The sequence below is a fragment of the Protomyctophum bolini genome (genome assembly GCF_963924005.1).
Source record: "Protomyctophum bolini genome assembly, chromosome: 13".
Classification (NCBI taxonomy): Eukaryota; Metazoa; Chordata; class Actinopteri; order Myctophiformes; family Myctophidae; genus Protomyctophum; species Protomyctophum bolini.
The window spans coordinates 34,778,859-34,798,491 of record NC_137874.1 but is presented as its reverse complement, the minus strand read 5'-3'; the positions used below and the strand labels follow the sequence as shown (position 1 = coordinate 34,798,491).

The 19,633-nt window shown below is 44.6% G+C and overlaps 1 protein-coding gene across 4 annotated transcripts in view; it reads left to right on the top strand.

Annotated features, from left to right (window-relative positions):
* Positions 1–19,633, top strand: part of fnip1 (folliculin interacting protein 1) — a 61,469-nt gene that overhangs the window by 21,322 nt on the left and 20,514 nt on the right. For 2 of the 4 annotated variants that reach the window (XM_080779564.1, XM_080779565.1), the window contains exons 2-8: positions 5,367–5,499; positions 9,089–9,244; positions 10,338–10,438; positions 11,306–11,380; positions 11,587–11,678; positions 13,115–13,198; positions 16,418–16,489. In XM_080779564.1, coding sequence (XP_080635690.1) covers positions 5,367–5,499; positions 9,089–9,244; positions 10,338–10,438; positions 11,306–11,380; positions 11,587–11,678; positions 13,115–13,198; positions 16,418–16,489 — 713 coding nt within the window. Of the gene's footprint in view, positions 1–5,366; positions 5,500–9,088; positions 9,245–10,337; positions 10,439–11,305; positions 11,381–11,586; positions 11,679–13,114; positions 13,199–16,417; positions 16,490–19,633 lie in introns of those variants that run through there. The other 2 variants (XM_080779567.1, XM_080779566.1) reach the window with 2 other exon arrangements.

The following is a 19,633-nucleotide window of genomic DNA, read 5'->3' as shown; positions in this document are numbered from 1 at the left end:
AAACTACTTTATCAATCCACCACGCCAAACACTGTAACCGTTGGAGACAGAGCGTTTGAGAATTCCCCATGTGAATGTAGTATTTATTGATACCAGGTCATGCTGAAACACTGACAAAGGACTTATTTTTATATATTATCTTATAGAGGGACAAACCGTATGCTGACAGGAAAATGGGGAGAGAGATGGGGTTGGGGGGGGATGACATGCAGTAAAGTCTGTTGGGATCGGGAGTCGAACCCGCGGCACACTGCCAGACTGGATTACTGACCACTGAGCCACGGCCCAGGCAAGAAGGGACTTCTTGATACAGACTACATAAGTCAGTGGTATATGCAGGGCTCTGTTCTGTTCTCTCCAATGTCATTTGATCTCATTACAGAGTTCTGCATGTGGGCCAGCAGTGCATTACATCATGCAGCGCATTCAGTGATGCATGGAGGTCAGTGTATGGGCTGGGTCTCCCAGTGGGATCGGTGCCAAGGGGGGGGGGGGCTTTGTTTTAGCCCCAAACAAAAACATTGCATGCCACCTCTGGGGAGGGGTGTGTGTGTGTGCGTCTGTGTGTAAAATATTTGTTTCAAACTGAAGATGAATCCTGCCACTCAAGTGAAAATGTGCTGTCTCTGCTGTTTTCGTAGGATTTTGTGTCTGCAATGTGAAAGACGTTGAATAAACTCTGGATTTGATAATGGGACACGGCGGTTGTAGCACATGATGATTGATGACCCCCCACCACCTTATCTCCTCTCCAGACTGAACGGCTTAGCTTCTAGGAATGTGTTTGGTAAATGCTAGGTCACATAGTACTGTACATGCTTACACAAGCATGCCATCACACACACTGGTATTCCCTGCACTGTTAAGCTGAAGTAACGCATAAAACTCAAGCGTGTGTGTGTGTGAGAGACAGGGAGTGCAGTATACAGTACTTAGCTGTTCTTGACTCTCGTCGCATGCCAGGCCCCTAAACCTTTGCCTATAAACACTGGCCTTATGCCCCCCCCCCCCTAATAAAAGGCTATATTTAGGGTTCATTCAGTGTCCCATCTGCATGACCTGTCTGTCCCCCAGACTAGAGAGAAATCCTCTGTCTCGTTCCCACTCCCCTGGTCATTTTCCAAGCTTCCAACTCAAGCAGGGAGTCTTGTTTTCAACCAAATGCATGGCAGTGTGCCAGAGCTCTGGGAAACAAGTGGTTCTACCACAGCAGGTATTTGCTAATCCTTTTCCTAGAAGACGTTTGGGTGATCTAAACGTGACTGCACCCTGCCTACAGCTACAGTAAGCCCCTCCTGCCATTCAAAAGTGAGCTGGCACAGGTACAGGTGGAGCTGAGGACTGCTCTTAAAGATACACATCAAATCAAACGGGTAGCCCATTGTGTCAAATGTTCATATGAGATTAACAGCTCATACAGTATGTAATGTGGGGCAGTCCGGCTCCCGGCCCCTTCTTGGGTTTCAATTTAGTTGAATAGCCCTGTAGTAGTGGTTTCTGTTTATATCTATGAAATGTGTCTGACTGACTTTGATTTAATTTAATTTTAATACAAACTGTTCCAATGGCATCTAAATGTAATATTGTAAGTATAATGCTTATCGGTGTTGCAAGAATGAGGGGGTGCTTGGAAAAAAACGTCTTCTCCAAGTTGTACCTGGGCAAAAAAGGTTTGAGAACCGGTGCTCTGGTTCTTCTAGCTATCTGGTGGCTAAAACTGGCCAAAGAGAAGTGTAGTGGCTGCCTGCATGGAGGTTGGCTGTCTGCCATCTGAACACGGTTCAGGGCTGCCTGCTCCCCAGGACTCTGAACACGCTTCAGGGCTGCCTGCTCCCCAGGACTCTGAACACGGTTCAGGGCTGCCTGCTCCCCAGGACTCTGAACACGCTTCAGGGCTGCCTGCTCCCCAGGACTCTGAACACGGTTCAGGGCTGCCTGCTCCCCAGGACTCTGAACACGCTTCAGGGCTGCCTGCTCCCCAGGACTCTGAACACGGTTCAGGGCTGCCTGCTCCCCAGGACTCTGAACACGGTTCAGGGCTGCCTGCTCCCCAGGACTCTGAACACGCTTCAGGGCTGCCTGCTCCCCAGGACTCTGAACACGGTTCAGGGCTGCCTGCTCCCCAGGACTCTGAACACGCTTCAGGGCTGCCTTTGACCATGTGGCGCTGGGTTGCTATTGATCTTGCCTAACATATCATCGTTGTCAGTGTCACGTGGAAACCTTGTATGTCAAACTGTTACTGTTCAGGAAATGGGGGGGGGAGAACCTGTGTGCCAACTGCCAATGTAGTTATTTTGTCACATTAACAAGTTCTTGTTGTATACACTCCATCACTTTCAACCTGGCGGCCCTAAATTGGATATGTCATTATAAGCAATAATCTTACAATATATATAGCAATTTTTTTCACTACTGAGCTTATCTATAAGCTTTCAACACGACGCTTCACAACATGTAAGCTTGTAGATTGGCTGTTTTTGCTACTTTTCTTCAACTCTGTCATACATTACATTTCCAAAAAAGTTTCTGCCTGACGGCAACCATATAATACTTTTGATGTGATATTATAGTCACTCTGCAGTCTGCAGTAGGGCAGTAAACACTTAACGGCCCCTTTTATGTCCCCTAACTAGTCATTGTATGTGTCTTATATTGTTTTAATCGTTCTACTGCAGTGCTAGTTCTGCCATTGCCGTTACTCGTACTGGCCGTCTCAGTGGTGGCGAGTAGCGTTCTCTTTTAGGGAGAGTTGTCCCGATATAAAAAAGAAATCAGACAAAAAGGAATACAATTACTTACTTTTTGTACTCGCCGATACCGAGTACCGATACGAGTACTTTATTTTTGTTGAGTAACAACTTATTTTACCCCCTTTTCCTCATAGATGCAGATGGATCTCTGATCTACTCTTTTCAGTTGTCATTCATGCTTGTAGATCGGCTGTTTTTGGCGACGGATTTGCTGCAGTATTGCGTCAGACTTTGTCCCGTTGCATTCGTTCAGCCTAGTGTCAATTGGATGTTTTGGTACTCGGGTCAAAGTATCGGGGGCCAGTACCGAGTATGAGTACTTGAGGGTGGTATCGGCCCAAGTAACCGATACCAGTATCGGTATCGGAACAACTCTACTTCTAGGATATGAACGGTTCCATAACGATCCCCTCGCAACGGTCCGATTCCTTAACGGTTCCCTTTAACATTTCCTATAGGGGGTTCCAGGTCTGTAACTCCCAGATATACAGTAGTACCAATGGAACCATTTGTACACTCTCTAACCCCTTTCCCACCGGTTGGGAACCGGTTCAGAACCAGTTTTTAGTCCATGAGCCAGACCTCCAAAATTGGACCGTTAATTATGAATTGAGTGGGCAAAACCATACCTATATTAAATTGTCTATAGGATCAATATAAGTAAATTAATATATGATACCCCTTCCACAGTAGTAGCTTTTTCATTATTATTTTTTTGTGCACATTTTCCTATATAATGCTTAATTTGCATAGGCCTATTTAAAATGTTAAGATTTGTACTACAATAAATCGTTGTCTTTATTTGTGTAAGTAATCAACTGGGAAACAATTTAATATAGCTATGGTTTTGCACACTATTCATAATTACGTTCCAATTTTGGAGCTCTGGCTCATGGACTAAGAACTGAACCGGTTCCCAATCGGTGGAAAAGGGGCTTCAGAGTTATGGTTGGTCCTTGAAATGATAAAGTTTTGTTAAATGAACAGATGTAGAGTCCACATATACCAGCTCTGACAATGTGATAAAACGGCTCCAGAAACTGTTCCAAACGTGATGGAACCGATTTCGGTTCCTAAATGTTGAATCCGGTCCCCCCCTCCTCTCTAGGGGTGAGTGGGCAGTGCACTGATCTGGGCGCCTCCCCTGTGGCTGTGGTATGAGCAAGGGGAACGCCAGCTACGGCACCACTGTTGGCACTGCCATGCTTACTGCCGCTGGGATCCTTGACGGATTAAAAGGAGTTTTATTACAAGCTTATTACAACGGTACCCCTCCCACCCTTATGCTTATGTTCCCGTCTGTCCCTTGTTCCATTTAGACACGTTGGCACTGACATTTAGCACACTATGCCGCAGGCTTTTAATAGCGGTATCGTATGTCTGACTGGTGCATTGCACTACTAATGTAAACAACAATAACATCTGAAATCTAATGGTATACAACAAGAGAAACAAAGCAAAAAGTCGCACGCACACACAAAGACAGATGTTCTGTCTGTAATGGAGAAATAACTGGATGGCAAGTGTCTTGTCCAGTGACTCCCTGGTAATGTTTGTGGTTGTTTATTTTTCAGTGTAAAAGTCACATGCAGGTTGTTTTGGTTTGTGTGGTAAGTGGTAATGTTGCATTCCTGTGCTATTTGTCTGGTGTTTTTTTAGTAGCGAGTGAAGAATGCTTATTTTAGGGGAAAAGTAGGGATTTTTATTAATTTAGGGAAAGATTCAGGATGAATTCAGGTGTTCATTTTCCTTTTTATGGGGATCAACACCTGGCGAATATCCTCCTGGGCCAGTCGGTGGTTAAAATGCAGGGGCGAGTGATCTTGAAAATCCGGGCGAGTGACAAATCTCCCTTAATGTCTATCGCTGTTACTATTAAGCCCCGTTTATTTTGTTGTACAATGTTACCGAACTAACTATTTCTGCTATTTTAGAAAAATCCATTATATCGTTTTTTAAAGATGGAGTGCCACAAGTTTTGTATTTTTCCAGTTTTTCATGTGTCTGAGGTGACTACTTCATTTAATAGACACCCTGGAGTCGTTTTTATGTGCAATGATGTATTAACTTTGTATTTAGGGTTTCTTCCTGGAGGCTGAACCCTTGACAGTCAAACGTGCCCCTCCCCCTTTATCATACAACTATAGCTGTGAGTGCGGCTTCAGTTCAGGTGGATCACCACCCACCAGGCAAACCAGGCATACTTGATGAACCCTTTTTAGATTTTTTTTTGTTCTTCCTCCTTATATAACAACAAGACCTGATGATCATGTTTTAGGGTGGAAAAAATCATGGCACTCTATCTTTAAATTGAGTAAAATAAAAGGCAAGGCTTATCCAACACACCTACTGGTGCGTTGGAGAAGGACAACCGAGGGCCCCTTTTTTAATAATTAACCAATAATTTGGATTATCCAATAAGTTGGATCTCTAGGTGTAACCTTTCTTTCTGCTTCAACACCTTTCACTTTCACTCTGTTTCTACTTCTCTGTCAGTGTCTTGACTTGAGTTGACTACTTGGCACAGCTTTTTGCACAGATGTACTAATGTCATGTCTCTCTCTCTGTCTCTCTCTCCCTCCCTCTCCATCACCTTTCCTTCCATCTGTCTAGCTGGCCTGCACCCCAGCTGGAGGCCAGTCAGATACGCTTGATCGTATACCAAGACTGCGAGAGACGGGGGCGGAATGTCCTCTTCGACTCCAACGCCAACAAAAAGAGGGGCACCGAGGAAACCCCCATAACGGTGAGTCACGCTTTCCTCTTCTCAGTGTTCCAGACACCCCGCCGACCGGGGTTTATTAGATGGCAGCGGAGAGTTGACCAGCCAAGTTCACGGACTCCGTGCTGTTGCTGCAGTCTTTGGGCCATAGCATAGAGTGGCTAGAGAGCGGTTCGACTCCTGGCTCGCCCCAATGTCGAAAATGCCGTAACTGTCGAAGTGTCCCCGAGCAAGGCACCTAACCCCAAACTAGGCCTGTCACAATTATTACATAATCGCCTAGTCGCAATTATTTATGGAATAATTGTCAATCATTTCCAGAAAGACAAAAATATAAACAATTATTAAATGTCTCTGTGATTTCTAAAAGGCAAACAGAAATGCAAATTGTAACGTTCTAATGTTCAATGCAAAAAACACAATTAAATTGTTAATCGCAATTATTTGTGTGACAATTAATCATCAACATCGTAGCCATCTGACCAGCCATCCGCTGACTGTCAAATAAATGTCCCCTCCCCCGGATACCAGGAAAGCCTTTGTGATTATGTCCCCAGCGCTGCAGTTATTCTGCACTGCAGCACACACAAAAGCATAACTTAATGTACAAAACACCAGCGTATAATGCGACGTGGAAAGATGTCGGTAGGGGAGCGAAGACGAGAGGAGGCGATGGAACGTGATAACGGATCACGAGGCTGCGGGTTGGAGCGAGCGTACGGGTTCAAGCCACACTGTTCCCACGTGGGTCTCGAGAGCCACATGATTCCAAATTTGTTTTTCTTTACTGTTACATCACTAGTTTTTTTCCGTTTTTTTTGCTTGAGTGTATATATGCTGTATAGGTGAGGAGGACCCTGACCGGTTTGTTCTGGAGCTCTTATCTCCAATAATAATAGCGTCAGCTGACAACACATGTGGAAGCAGCATTCTTTCACACTCACATGACAAGCATGTCATTCTCTCTCTGTCTGTCTCTTTGAGCCCTCAGGCTTTTCTGTGCTTATCCTTTTGATGGATATCTACAAATACAAATACTACGTTCATGTCAAACAATCAATGTACGCTTGGTCGTGTGTGCAGCAATAGCCAATCCGCACGTGCTGTTGCGTGATGTGAGCCTGTAGATCTGCTATTATTGGCAAGTGACACGTATCAGGCTTAATTCACTCTGTTGTCCCAACTCTGTCAATCCTGCAGCTTCCTGCCAGTTCATCTCCCTCTCTCTCTCTCTGTCTCTGCCTCTCTCTCTCTCTGTCTATGTCTCTGTGTCTCTGTCTCTCTCTGTCTCTCTCTCTCTCACACTCTCTGTACATCTCTCTTAATGTGTTGTCTCTGCTCTGCCCGTCCCTGTCTTTACTTCTTTCTCTCGTTTGGCCTTCTCTTACCGTCTGTCATTAATCTGTCTCTCTCTCTTTGCCTTTTCCCTCATTGCCATGCCACGACTTCTTCTGCTGTCCATCTTTTCATCTTCACCCCTCCCCTCCACTCCCCCTGCACACACACACACACGCTCTCTCTCTCTCTCTCTCTCTCTCTCTCTCTCTCTCTCTCTCTCTCTCTCTCTCAGACAAAAAGCATGCACTCACTCACGTCCACACACAGGGTGGTAAAAAATAGAAGCTGTGGGTTTCTGTTCGATACCTGCCGGTGCTCATAAACATGCAGATTTATCCTCCGCATTAGACCCGGGGGCCATATATAGAAATGCAATATGAAGGGCTTTGCAGTGTGGGTGCATGTGGTGTGACCGTGTGACCGTGTGTGTGTATGGGTCATTGCCAGTGCATTCAGCACATTCTGCATGGTTTAGGGCTTAGCCAGCTACTGTGACTTCTATCACATGACGGCTCTCTCTCTCCCCCTCCCCTCTCTCACCCAGAGAGATTTGGTTTCGCCTTTGAGAGTGAGTGAGCGAGCAAGCAAGCAGAGAGGCAGTGGAGGAGAGAGAGAGAGAGAGAGAGAAGGCGAAAAGTAGGCAAAGAAGAGAAGCGCAATAAAATAATGGAGCGATAAATGAGAGAAGGAGATCGTGAGGGGAAGAACAGAGAGATAAGAGGGGTGGGTTGGGGGAAAGAGAAAGGGAAGTTGGAGTCGTGGAGGGAGAGGGAGGGAGAGGGAGGGAGAGGGAGGGAGAGGGAGGGAGGGAGTGATTGCAGTGCTGTTAGCTCACGAGTTCCAGAGGAAGTCATATGACTGACAGTCACATGCTCCTGCCCTTTTGTATATACGACACTGTAGCAGGCTTTGGCCGCAGTGCAGTGGATACACACACACACACACACACACACACACACACACACACACACACACACACACACACAAACTCTTTCTCTCACTGTCTCCGTCTTTTTTCTGTCTCCCCTTCACCACACACACACACACACACACACACACACACTCTCTCTCTCTTTCTCACACACTGACAGTTGTTTGATGAGGGCCATTACCAAAAGCCTAGCTAAGCTCGCCAACCTCCCTCCCTCCCTAGCCCCCCCCCCCCCCCCCTCCCTGAATGCATTCCACTACAACCTAGTGCCAAGTTAAGAAAGCACATGACACACATGGGCTTGATTGAGAGTTCACTGCTCTTAGCTGGCTGTTTACCGACGTGCCGCAGTCTGGGCTGGGTTTTATTTGCTCTGGCAAAAGAATTAAATAATAATCTCAAAAGGCAGGTCAGACTGGAGACGATAACAATGTCACGTTCGCTCCATGTCATAACGGTAGAATATTATTGTGTGAGTGGCTGCTTGTCTCCGGGATCGTACTTGACTTGTACATTTGATGAAATGTCACAATGTTATAGAAAAATCAGACCCGTGTGAACCGAGTGGTGCAACCCCCCTCTCTCCCCTCCCCCCTCCTCTCTCTCTCTCTCTCTCTCTCATTAGCAGGCAACAGTGCAACACTGTCTCTCTCTCTCTCTCTGTTTCTGCATGGCACAACAGCGCCCCTACTGGTATTCATACTGGTGCTCATACATAGGTGAACACATACATTACATACATAGGTGAACACATTCATAGGTGAACACATAGGTGTACACGGACATTGCTGGTTGTAGGAGTGGTTGCACCACTCAAAGAAGGTAAGCTACGCACACTGGAATAGGCTCCAAAGCTTAATAATATGTATTAATGTTCCTTACACCATAGTGGACATGATGTCTCCAGCCTCACGGCTCTTCATCAGACGATGTTATGTCACATATCGGTATCAATGTTATGTCACACCTAAGCAAAAATAAAGAACCAGAAGGGCATAGGTCTGTCTGTACCACCCTGCTTATAACTATAACCGTAGTGTTGCTGCCATCGTGTCCTGTTCATTTGGAATTTCGAGTTGAAATTTGAAGGTGAAATTTCAGAGTGAAATTTGGGGGTGGGTCCTATACAGTACACACCACCTGACTGGCTTGTATGCTGTCGTACAACTGTTTAAATCCGTGATTCTCAAACCTTTTAATTCTGAGGACCTGCAGTTTGACCATATCCCCCCCCATTTCATATGTTTTACATATCTTTTAAAAGTGTTAAGTTAAGACACACACACACACACACACACACACACACACCCCAGTGGTTTAAAACGTGCCTTTCTGTGTGTCCAGAGGATGTGCAGCGAGGGCCAGGTGAAGATGTTTGGGAAGTGCTGCCAGCTGCGTCCCACAGGGGGCAGTAGCAGCTCCCTGGACAGTTCCTCCTCCTCCTCCTGCACCTCTGAGACCACGCGGGAGACCAAAGAGCAGCAGGGCCTCCGCTTCCAGGTAAACGACAACACCACCCGCTTCCAGGTAACTAACACCACCCACCCACTGTACGCAGGGCGTCCGCTTCCAGGTAAACGTCAACACCACCCGCTTCCCGGTAACTAACACCACCCACCCACTGTATGCATGTGCACTGCAGGGAACCACGCATACTGTATAGCTGCTATGCATAGATACGCAATGTCTGGAATGCACTCATCATGTGTACATCATGTACTGTAGAGCCAAGGCTGAAGGCATCGTTTGGTGTTTTTGACGGCATGTTTATTGACAGTTATGCAGCATTTTGGAATAAGACATCAATTCATTTAAATTTTTATTTAAAGTGCCACGATTTTTTTTCCACCCTAAAACATGATCATCGGGTATTATTATAATATAAGGAGGAAGAACTTTTTCCAAAAAGTGTACAGTGTTTGTTAAAATCATGCTTTTATGTGGACACGCCCACCAGTTCATTAAGTATGCCTAGTTTGGTGATGATGGATGGTGATCCACCTGAACTGAAGCTGCACCCACAGCTGTAGTTGTATGATAAAGGGGGAGCGGTTAGGGGAGGGGCTAATAGTGTGATGTCACTATATTACTGTTTATTTCATTGGCCCGTTTGACTGTCGAGGGTTCAACCTCCAGGAAGAAACCCTAAATTCAAAGTTAATACACCATTGCACATAATGGGCTGTATTTGGCATTGATCACGCCTCCAGGTCTTTAGTTTACTCAAGTTAGGGAATAAGACCTGGTACTTAAGACATGCAAAATACAGCCCATTATTGACTCCAGGGTGTCTAAAAATACAAAATTTGTGGCACTCCATCTTTAAGTGCCGAATCGCAACAGGTTGTCTCAAAGGACTTTACATCAGAGACCCAACATTGACCTCTCACTCGGAGCAAGTGTTTGTTTTACCTCATTTGACTTGATATCAAATCCAAAAGTTTTCAAATTGATTAGAAAATGTTGCACGTCAGTACTACAGAGGCGATCTGAGGGCGAGAGACTAAATGTCTCATTTCCCAGGTCTATCGACCCCCTTCACACGGCCATCAGTTGTTTCCTCTTGACACCAACGTGAGCGTGTTTGTTTCAGGGTTCGAGGTGCTCGTCGGACGTGGCCATGCTGGGGGAGATGATGTTTGGATCGGTGGCAATGAGTTACAAAGGCTCCACTCTGAAGATCCACCAAATTAGGTAAGAGAGCGTGTGGAGGAAATACTTCACTGGCACTCTCACTGATCCATTGGTTTTGTAGAAGGCCGGCAAGCTGTTAACCATGTAGTCCCTCATTTGGGCATGCCATTAGATATGAGAATGTTCCATAAATGTTCAGTCTTTCAAGATTTTCTTAAAAACAAATAGCAGATCTACAAGTTCACAGTGTGTCACAAGCTTTTGGATCAGCTATTTTTGAAAAATCTTAAAATAGGGTTTAACCCATTAATAAAAGCGGGAAAGCATCGGTGTGTGTGTGTGTGTGTGTGTGTGTGTGTGTGGGGCACGCAAGACATGTGTTTTTCAGAAAACTGCCAAATGGCAGTTTTCTCAACGACCCCGAGGGGGTTCTAGCAAAATGTGTTAATATAGCCTCACAATCATTTTAAAACACTTTATCCATTCATACTTTGGCTGTTCAAAAGTAGCAGATATACAAGTTCACAGCGCGTGACTTTGTGCCCCCCCGCGAGCTTGTACATCAGGCTATCTTTGAAAAATCTTAACACAAATCTTATCTTCTGAAAATGTTTGAGAGCTACAGATTTTAGAAGGCATTTTAGAATCGGCCTCAGTTAAAATAGGATTTAAGCAGATGGCGGTTCATGGTGTCAAACTACTGTATTGCCCTGAGGAAGTTCAAGTGAGGTTGTGAACTGCAGACATGAAATTAGAGATATAATAAGATGGAAGGAGAAGAGTGTCATCTCTCAAACATGCGTACTACATGCACATATCGTGCTACATGCACATATCATGCGGCGCACACACACACACACACACACACACACACACACACACGCGCGCGCGCTGATCTTTGCCCTATGTGTGCTGTCGTCCTATCAGGTCTCCACCTCAGCTGATGCTGAGTAAGGTCTTTACAGCCAGGACTGGAGGTAGTGTCTACGGCAGCCTCAACACGTAAGTGAGCACCACACACACACACACACACACACACACACACACACACACTACCTGCACCCCTCTCATTTGTTTCTCTTTTCTCCTCTCCACCAATTTTATCTATTTGATTTTCACTTGCTACTGATTTCGCACTCTCTCCGGTCTTTATGCAAATCTCTGTCTTAAATAACATCATCCCGTGTACCCCCATCTCTCTCTGGCAGGTTACAGGACAGCCTAGAGTTCATTGGACAGGATCCCAACACCCTTCGGCCCGATCAGAACACCGGGGGCAACGGTCTCCTAGGGAACATAGGTAACCCCAGCAACAATCCAGCAAGGCATCCTCATTTTCCTTTTTAGAATCGTACCAGTGCTATCTTTTTTTTAGTTTTTAATTCCCCTTTAGTTTACAATGCAGTTCAAACCCTCTCGGTAGAACAGTGAGATTGCGATGTGTGTTTATTTTTATTTTTCTTCTCTTACATCTTAACCTTTTCATTTGAAACCGTCTTGAAAGACTCAGCCAGCAGCTCTACCTTGCAAGCCTCGTCCATTGAATCCATCTCACCAAAAAGGTCTAAGGCCTATTCATACTCCAGTTTTAGGTGATACGGTGACCACCGAAACGGTGCTTAGTAAAAACAGAGAGCTGTGTTTGGGTGAGCGGGGGATCGCTCACCACCGCGGCGTGACGACATGATGTAGTTTTCGGTGGTCACCCAAAAACTGTAGTATGAATAGACCTTTACGAACCTGACCACCAGCTGTTTGACGTTCACCTGCACCGTCAACCGCTGTTGTGTGCCTGTACTCGAGTACATCTACTGTATTTTGACATATTTGAACTTTACTTGAGCATTTTTACATCTCATAGACACCTATTGTACTTTTTTACTCCACTACAATTCTTTGACAACTTTAGTTACTTTGTAGATTTTGATTGTTATTACAAAACCACTTCAGACCTATATATATATATATATATATATATATATATATATATATATATATATACTTTGGCAATTTGAAAATAGCAGATCTACAGGCTCACAGCGTGTCACAAAAGTGACGCATTGTAAGCTTTCAGATCTGCTATTTTCAAAGGTATTTGCGTTTGAAAACTTGTGAAATGGGACCTTCTGTATAATTACTTTTGGTACTTATATTGTGATGCCAATACTTTTGAATTCAATTTTGAATTGTAACGGACCATTTCTACAATATGGTATGGGTACTTTCACTTAAGTAAAACATTGGAGTATCTCTTCTATCACTGGTGCACATGACGGGCGGAGATGAGCAAATGACACTTGAAGACCAGTTGTTCTCAGAGAACCAAAGAAATGAAAGTAGATATATATGCCCACAAGCTGCTGGCAGATTCTAAACACCCCTCCCCCCTCTTTACTCTGTCATCCTCACTGAGAAGACAATGAATTAGTCACACGGATCAAAAGAGTGAAAGCTCTCCTTTGCTACTCGTTTGTCTCTCTGTGAGTGATTCCAGCCATAAGTGTCTCGTCCGTCTCTGTGACTGACCGGTTTCGCTCGGGGCAACTTGGTTACGTGTGTCGGTGGTCTAAAGTGCCTCCAGTAACTCGGGTGCTGGCCACCCCTTCTGCTTCATTAACCCATGGTTCATGTCTTTTATTTGTGTTTGTTTCTTCTATCTCCATCCCTCCATTCCTTTCCTGTGTTTTTTTTTTGTTTGTTTGTTTGTTCGTTTTTATTTTATTTTGTGCTGCGCAGGATTCTCCCAGCTCTGCAGCCCTCGACGGGCGTTCTCTGAACAGGGCCCTCTGCGTCTCATCAAGAGTGCCTCTTTCTTTTCAGGTTGGCTCAATATAAAAACTGGCCTTGACTTGTGTGCGTGCATGCATGCACGCATGTAAGTTTTAGCCCTGGTAGTAAGTAACGGTGGCAGTAGTAATAGTAGTGGCCGTGTTACCGTTAGACCATGACTGCATGCATGTTTGGACGTAGTAGTATTTAGTGTGGTTGTGGTTATGTGACTTCACTGCATGTGTGCAACCTGGGTCAACGTAGTCTCTGCATGTGTGCAACCTGGGTCAAGTAGTCTCAGTATTTGACTCGGGTCTGGCCTGCAAGTATAGCATGAACACAGTGGGCAGTGGGCACATGTGGATCTTGTGACTGGTATTGGTTGCTGTAATTGGTGTCGGTTGCTTGCTTACTTTGTATTCCGCACTTGCAGCTTTTCTCTGTTCTTCACTAACCTGCTACTAACTACTCATCCTAACTCCATGACGCCAGGACAACGTTTTGAGGCAATCCTATCGACATTAGCGCCGTGTTTCTTTCTTGTGATACAACAAGGTATTTTGGGTGGCACTTTAACCCATTCTGACCTGAGATCAGATTTAAAAAAAATCTTCTACATCCTGACAGTTTTATGAAAAAGCTATGTTTCTATGTCAGTCGTTCTTCAATTTTTCAAAAATAGCAGACCTATGAGCTTGTAGATCTGCTATTTTTCAATAGCTAAAGCTATTCATAACGGTACTATAAATGCTTTCATAACATAATGCTAACACCAAAATGGGTTAACACAAAGTGAATTTATAGTGTCATGTATGGAATAATTGGCTCCAGTTGAAATATGTTTGTCCTGAACAGCCACGATGATCCCTTTCATGCCCAGTCAACAATACCTGGGTTGACACTAACAGTTGCCCGACCGGTATCCGGAGGACTCGCCAATTTACCAACTCGCCGCGATTTAGTGCATTTTCGTTTTACTTCACCTTAATTTAAATTGCATTGAATTGAGAGAGAGAGAGAGGATAGTTGTTTAGAGTTAACACTTGAGAAAGTAGGAATGCTAAAAGTTTAAACACCAAAGTACAGAAACAATGTAATTCATTAGTAAACTACTTATCATTGTTATTCACATACTCACCTTTATATCATCATCTAGCTGACTATTTAATTGCACAAAATAATTTGATCACTTTGGAAATGAACTATAACATCTGTGAGTTTGACATACTAGTAACTACACTGATGAAGGCAGCATGTTAGCATAACGATGAAGACATCGATGAAGAAGTTTGGCCGTGGCGACTTGGTAAACTGGCGAGTTCTCCGATATCCGCCCTGTGGCAAGTAAATAATACGTTTCGGGCAAGCAGAGTTTGCTTCCAGTGCATTTCGGCCTCATTGAATATTATTGGCTATTCATGAAGAACAATGAAAACTTTTTACAACTAGCAGTTTCACTCATTATTTTAGTTTTTCAAAGTGACTGTCGCCACTCAATATGTGTGTGCTTTAAGTGGTTAGTTTCCTCAAAAAGTTGTCCTTGCATCATCACCCAACCAATTTGTTCATTTCAATGATTGTTCGGTATTGTTTGTTCAACCAGTTGTGGTGCATTCCAGTGCTGTAGAGGACATTAATTGTCACCAAGGCGACTTCAAAATCATACTTTGTGCACGGTACCATTGCACTAAACACTAAATACAGTTTACTCGGTGTGCTGGAATAGCTTAGCTGTGCTCTTGTTTTACAATGCTAAGTTGATCGGAGAGCTTATTTGCCAACAATATTATTTTAATATCACCCGTGTGTTGATGCGTAGGCCGTAGGGAGTCCAGGGACACCTGACAACGTGCAAACAGGCCCACCGATATCAATATCACTGTCTGCGGTACGACGTTAAGTCTTAAGCCTGCAGCAGCTGTTCTGAAAGCCTGCAAGCATGAGGCAACACAATGACAAAACATTACAACATACTGTCGGGCTGCGTCAAACCGCTGCCGGGATAAGTTGTGCGTGTCTGGGGACACTTCCTGTTTTTGTTTTTGTTTGAACCACTTTCAACATGGAAATTGACATTGAAGGTAGTCGGCCCCCGCCCCCCCCTCCCCCATACATTTAGATCTACAGTAGAATCTCACAACGTGTCACATTGTGACGAGCTTGTTGGAATCTTTTTGAAATAAGGCTTAAATGGTTAATGTAATCTAACCACAATTATGATAAACAAGGTTTGAAATTAGCCAAGCTGGTAGCTGTTACGTTTTGGAGCGGTGGTCGTGTGGTGCTTTTCTAGCTGCTTTTGAAATGCACAAACGCACACACTTCTCCGTACTATTCTCTATCTAGAGAGGTGGGTGGTGGAAAACCATTATGCAATGGAAAGTGCCCTGTTCCCACAGCCTTCTGCAATGGCTGGCACGAGAGGAATCTCACTTTCTTTTCATCTCCGGGTTAAATATAGCAGGTTTCCGAAGCCTGCCACTACTACGTACATGAAGTTCTAATTTGATAAAATATTACACTGTAATAATATAATGTTGCATCGAAATTCCGCCAGGAAAAATTGTTGTGCTTACTGTTTTTTGTTATTTGTTTTAAGTTATGTTTTTGGGTGCTGGGCAGGGCCAGGCGGTACTTAAAAAAAGAAAAAGAAAAGAAAAAACAATCCATCTACCATGCAATTGATGGCTCTGATTCTTAGGCTAAGAATCAGAATTAATTCCACACAGTCCACACATCACTGGAGAAGGATGTACAGTACAATATAAAGTAAAAACTATCAAATGTGATGCTGTTTTACTCAGCATCGTTGTGTAGAAGAGAGCGCAGGGTGGCATTAGCTGCTTTCAGGTAGAGGTGGTAGGTGAACAACCTGCACACTGCATGCCATGGTCGTACCACCACACAGGGACATTTTAGCTTTTTTCAGTCAAATCAAGCTTCAGGATTTTGCAATGCATGCACACCAGTCTTACACTGTCTTTTCTGTCTGTCTGTCTCTCGTCTCATTGTCTGTCTTTGTCGCTATGTTCCCCTCTTTCTATCACTCTGTCCTTCTCCCTCTGTTACCTCATTCGCTGTACCGCTTCCCCCGGACACAATCCCCCATTTTCCTCCCTTCCTTCATCCCTTGTCCCTTCTGTCATCCCACATCCCACTTGTACCCCAAATATATTCTCTCATCCCATCCCTGCCACCCCTTGTCCTTTTTCTCGTACCACCTCTCATCTTTTCTTTTGTCCCACCTGTGCCTTCTGTCTCTCTCTCTAGGTCACAGTAACCCTATGGACATGCCAGGGCGAGGGCTGTATGATGAGCGGGACAGTGGAATCGCTAGGTCAGGTGAGTTAACGAGACTTGAATTGGTGACACACACACACACACACACACACACACACACACTTTCCCTTGCACTCAAACCTGAGGAGGTGATGCAACAGTGCATCACAGTGTTTGCGTATTCGTCATACAGCAAAGTGGTTAAAGTGTTCTTTTCAGAGATGCATGCTATTTGCATGGTCAAATCAACCAATATTGAAACGTTTCCAGTAGGGTATACCTTATAGTCAGGGAACATTCTCAGAAATGTCCATTAATAACCTTTTACCGGCAAAATTGATCACAAAATGTGATGACCTGGGAGTCCAAGGAGCCTAAGGAGTGTTTTTTGTGCAAAACAAATGCAATGGATTCAGAATCATGACATTCAATACATTATTTTTTACCTGATGTATTATGCCCACTGAAGCACATTAGTTCTGATGTAAATGTAGTATTTCTTTATTTAACATTAATCCAACTTGTTGACTCTATTGAACGCTTCTCCAGAAAACCCTGATTGATATCCGCAGCCTTGATCGTCACTTTCTTCATCTTCACTTTCCAATTATATATCGGCTAAAAACCAATACATTATTTTGATGATAATATTGCAGATGCCGATATGATGACCGATCAATTCGTGCAACATCCCTAATTATATTTTCCCTCTCGTATAGTGTTTCTCTTTTGGCGATCGACCGCATTATGCCAAGTGTAGGAAATGCTATGAGAACTGCCGATTGAGATGGAGGATGTCTTATACACTGTTTCCTTATTTCTTTTTGTCCGTCTGAATGTGTCCTTGCCTCCTTGGTTCAAACCAAGCCAATTAAGTTGACCCAAATATTTTAATCCTGGACTCTTGAGTTAATTGCATACCCCATACATAATGCAAGTAATTGGTTTAGATGGAAATACTTCCAGGGTCAGCACGGTCGACCCCTTGTGTCTGTCCAGCTTAACTTCCTGTTCAAGGGCGGCGTTGACTTGTTACACAAGCCCCCTTTTGTTTTGTTTTTTCCCCCCTCCATGCTTGGCACGTAGCCTGTCCTACTGCAGACTGGACACACATACTGCAGACTGGAACATGCACACACACACACACACACACACACACACACATACTGCAGACTGGAGCACGCACGCATACACATACTGCAGACTGGAGCACGCACGCACACACACACATAATGCAGACTGGAGCACGCACACGCACACACACACATACTGCAGACTGGAGCACGCACACACACACATAATGCAGACTGGAGCACGCACACGCACACACACACATACTGCAGACTGGAGCACGCACGCATACACATACTGCAGACTGGAGCACGCACGCACACACACACATAATGCAGACTGGAGCACGCACACGCACACACACACATACTGCAGACTGGAGCACGCACACACACAAATGGACACTCATCAGCCCGCGGTGCGGACCCCCCATTTGAAGAGATATGCCAGGGACCCCCATGAGAGAAGATGTTTACGGCTATAGCAGTGATTCTCAACCCGTTTAATTTCCCGTTTAAAGGACCCCCAGTTTGACATGCATTAGTCTACGTACGGACCCCCCAATTTAATGGCATTTCTATCTCTGGGACCCCCAAATTATATTGTCAAATCAATGTTAATTTAACTCTTGAGAGTGTACACATTTGTACACTCTCAGAGACTCAGAGACTCTACAGACCCACAAGGATCCAATTGGATATCAAACTATCATTTAGCTAGGGACCCCCTGGAACTCTCTCAAGGTCCCCTGGGGGTCCATGGACCCCACTTTGGGAACCACCGATCGAGTTGTGGGTGGGGGGGGGGGGGGGTCTCCTTGGCTATGGAAAACCATTGCAATGGAAACTGCCCTGTGACCACTTGCGTACGCAATGGAGCCCTGGCACGAGAGGAATCTCACTTTCTTTTTCGTCCTCGGGTCACACGTACACGCCGTTAAATATAGCAGTTCGGTTCCCAAATCCTGCCACTACTACATTCTAATTTGAGCCCCATCTCTCCTCTCAGTCCACATATCTACTGCAGTTGTGCTATTAGTACTACTGTTTATCTGTCTTCCATATTTATTCATTTAGTTTTATTTGGGTGCAGCAGTGCAGTCAAAGAAAATGAAAAGCACCTAATACAACAAGCATAATACAACAAACAAATAATAAACAATAAAAATAACTATAAAACAAACTGAGAGACGGAGAGGAAACATCTGATCAGCTATAACGATACAAAGACATATCATGCATTCCCTACAGCAGTGGTTCAAATTCATAGTCAACATTGGTTATCAGACATCACTCACTATTTATCTGTTAACCCATTCTGACCTGAGATCAGATTCATACGAGGTTTCCACTGGAAATACACACTGGTCTGATGAACCCATTCTGACCTGAGATCAGATTCTAAAAATGTCAGTCGTTCTTCGATTTTTCAAAAATAGCAGACCTACAAGCTCGTAGCGCGCCACTCGGTGGCGCGCTATGAGCTTGTAGATCTGCTATTTTTCAATAGATAAAGCATAACATGATGCTAACACCAAAATGGGTGCCCGGTCAGAATGGGTTAACGCACGCACACAGAGAGACACATACAGGTTTGTGATCAGGGGTGGTGTGCAACCTGTCAGCGTGTGTGTGTGTGTGTGTGTGTGCATGCGCAGATTGGCAGTGCTGTAATGTTTCTGTGTGGTGTTAAGCCGTAGTAGTCTTCAACAACAGCACCATGTGACTGTTAGCTAAGCTAGCTGATATTGGATCCCATATTAAAGCCGGGCAATATAGTGAGATGAGGGACAGTGGAGACAGGCTTGTGTGTGTGTGTGTGTGTGTGTGTGTGTGTGTGTGTGTGTGTGTGTGTGTGTGTGTGTGTGTGGTGGGATGCAGTCACTGGATGAGGTGCGTGCATGCGTGTGTGCGTGCGTGTGTGCGTTGGATACCATTCACAATGAGTAACCCTCCACACCTGTTGTCTGACCCTCTTGTTCTTCTCTCTCCGGTCACCCAACCTTCTCTCTCTCTGTCTCTCTCTGTCTCTCTGTCTCTCTGTCTCTCTGTCTCTCTCTCTCTCTCTCTCTCTCTCTCTCTCTCTCTCTCTCTCTCTCTCTTTCTCTCCTCTCCTTTGTTCCTGTCCTGTCTGTTC